The sequence below is a fragment of the Aplysia californica genome, unplaced genomic scaffold (genome assembly GCF_000002075.1).
Source record: "Aplysia californica isolate F4 #8 unplaced genomic scaffold, AplCal3.0 scaffold00216, whole genome shotgun sequence".
NCBI lineage: Eukaryota > Metazoa > Mollusca > Gastropoda > Aplysiida > Aplysiidae > Aplysia > Aplysia californica.
In genome coordinates this window covers 1,110,003-1,111,956 of record NW_004797486.1, presented here as the reverse complement: position 1 = coordinate 1,111,956, position 1,954 = coordinate 1,110,003, and the positions used below count along the sequence as shown (strand labels likewise).

The window sequence follows — 1,954 nt, the reverse complement described above, 5'->3', positions numbered from 1 at the left end:
TCTTCTTCTTCTTCTTCTTCCTCTTCTTCTCCCCCTCCTCCTCCTCCTCCTCCTCCTCCTCCTTCTCCTCCTCCTCCTCCTCCTCCTCCTCCTCCTCTTCTTCTTCTTCTTCTTCTTCTTCTTCTTCTTCTTCCAATTTTGTACACCATCGTCCTTTTTCTTACTAGAGGCAACAAAAAATAGCGTACTTACAGAACAGTGTGTAAGAAAACAGTATTAGTATAGTCAAATGTTCTAAAGACTCATTCTTATGTGTAGGTGTCTACACTACTGTGATTGTCTTGGTTGTCACTCTCAACGAAAGATGTATGTTTTGCATCCTTGTTTTTATGGTGGTTCACTCATGGAAAAATGATTATTGTAATTTGGCTAAAATTTCACATAAAATTACAAAGGCAAAGAGAAAACGTCGGTGGTCTAGTGGTTAGGCTGTTTAGCCCGCAATATATCGGTAGTTTGTTAGTGTTGAGGCACTTAATTGACTGCTTGAACCTTCATGCTTCCCAGGGAACCCCGTAATTGTTTCTGAGTGGTCTTGGGTCTGCTGGAGTAATAATAGATGGGTTTTTTTGCTTGTTTGTTTGTTTGTTTGTAATTTAAGTAAGAGTTTTACGGCGCTCGCAACTGCAGAACGTCATAATTATGAACGAGCAGGACACAAGTTGGTTGTTATTTTTCAGCTTTAGTAGGAATTCAGTTTGAATTTTACCAGGGTAGCGGTAAACTCTACTCTTATCGATTTCAGGATCATGAAGGGATCTTTAACGTGAGCACACAGGACCTCCGAGATGTTTTTGCCCTTATCCGAGAAAGCTAGGTGTTCGATTCTACCTACCCTAAGATCAGAGGTGTGACTGAAAGACATTAGGAAGGAGCCAGGAGTAGCAGAAGAAAGAATCGACCACAGAGGATGGGGAATTAGGGTTTGGGGGGGGGGGGTGTCTACAAGTGGAGTTGAAAACAGACGAAAGAACAAGACGAGAGAGCAGGAAAGGAGGACAAAGGAGAATAAAATCTGTCGTCGCTGTCAGGTTTCGAACCCGAGACCTATTGGAAGCGAAGCGAACTTACTACTTCTTGACCACGAGAGCCTCCTTTTATATAGATTGTGAAACATAGAGAATGCACTGCTGGGCGAATATATGCGCTATACAACTAATACTATCTATTATCATCAATCATAATTAAACATTGCTAATATATGGTTAGGTCCAAACAATTTCTCCTGACCCATTTAAACGCATTAATCTCGGTTTATTGTCACATGTTTGAATAAACTGGTGAATTCTTTCAAACATTATTTCCGAACTTAGCTGTACTGTAAGATAGACAGCCTATAGAGCTGAACTTTACAGACTTTGAAACACCAATAAGGTCGAAATAACCTGCAGTTTACTTGAAACCCGACATTGGCTTGGAAGGAACCCCGCCACAAACTCCTCCTCTGTTCTATCTCAGCCAATGAGGAGCGCCGAGGTGTGCACATGCGCATTGTGTTCCGGAAGGACTGTCGAAAATTCTGTAGAGCAATAAGAGCAGACATATGCTTTTTGACTATGTTCTTGAAGTCTTCATTTGTATTAATATTCTTTCTAACATAGTATTTTCCCTTCAAATGTGAACGTAACAAGTTCAAATGTAACATAGGTACGTAAAATGTAAATATGGAGGCCAGATATTACATGCAATTTCAAAATCTGTATATTATTACTTTCAAATGTGAAAATTGCGATTTCAAATATAGAGAAATACACCATCAAATGAAACATTGCACGTACAAATGTAGTAAGGCTGTTAAAGATTTTCGAAAATACAACTCCTCCAGCCCTCCTCCTTCTCCACTGGGGACGGATATTGTGTTGAATGATTTTAAACAAATGAAATTAAAAGAAAACAGTTATTATTAACAGCAGACTATTTATTGATTTGCAGTAGCATCAAACAAGACCACCAC

The 1,954-nt window shown here is 39.5% G+C and overlaps 1 protein-coding gene across 1 annotated transcript in view; it reads right to left on the bottom strand.

Moving 5' to 3' along the window:
* Positions 1-1,454: 1,454 nt before the first annotated feature.
* LOC101857187 (QRFP-like peptide receptor) overlaps positions 1,455-1,954 on the bottom strand; it is a 39,277-nt gene continuing 38,777 nt past the window's right edge. Inside the window, exon 8 of the mRNA XM_035970075.1 lies at positions 1,455-1,519. Coding sequence (XP_035825968.1) covers positions 1,455-1,519 — 65 coding nt within the window. The remainder of the gene's footprint in view (positions 1,520-1,954) is intronic.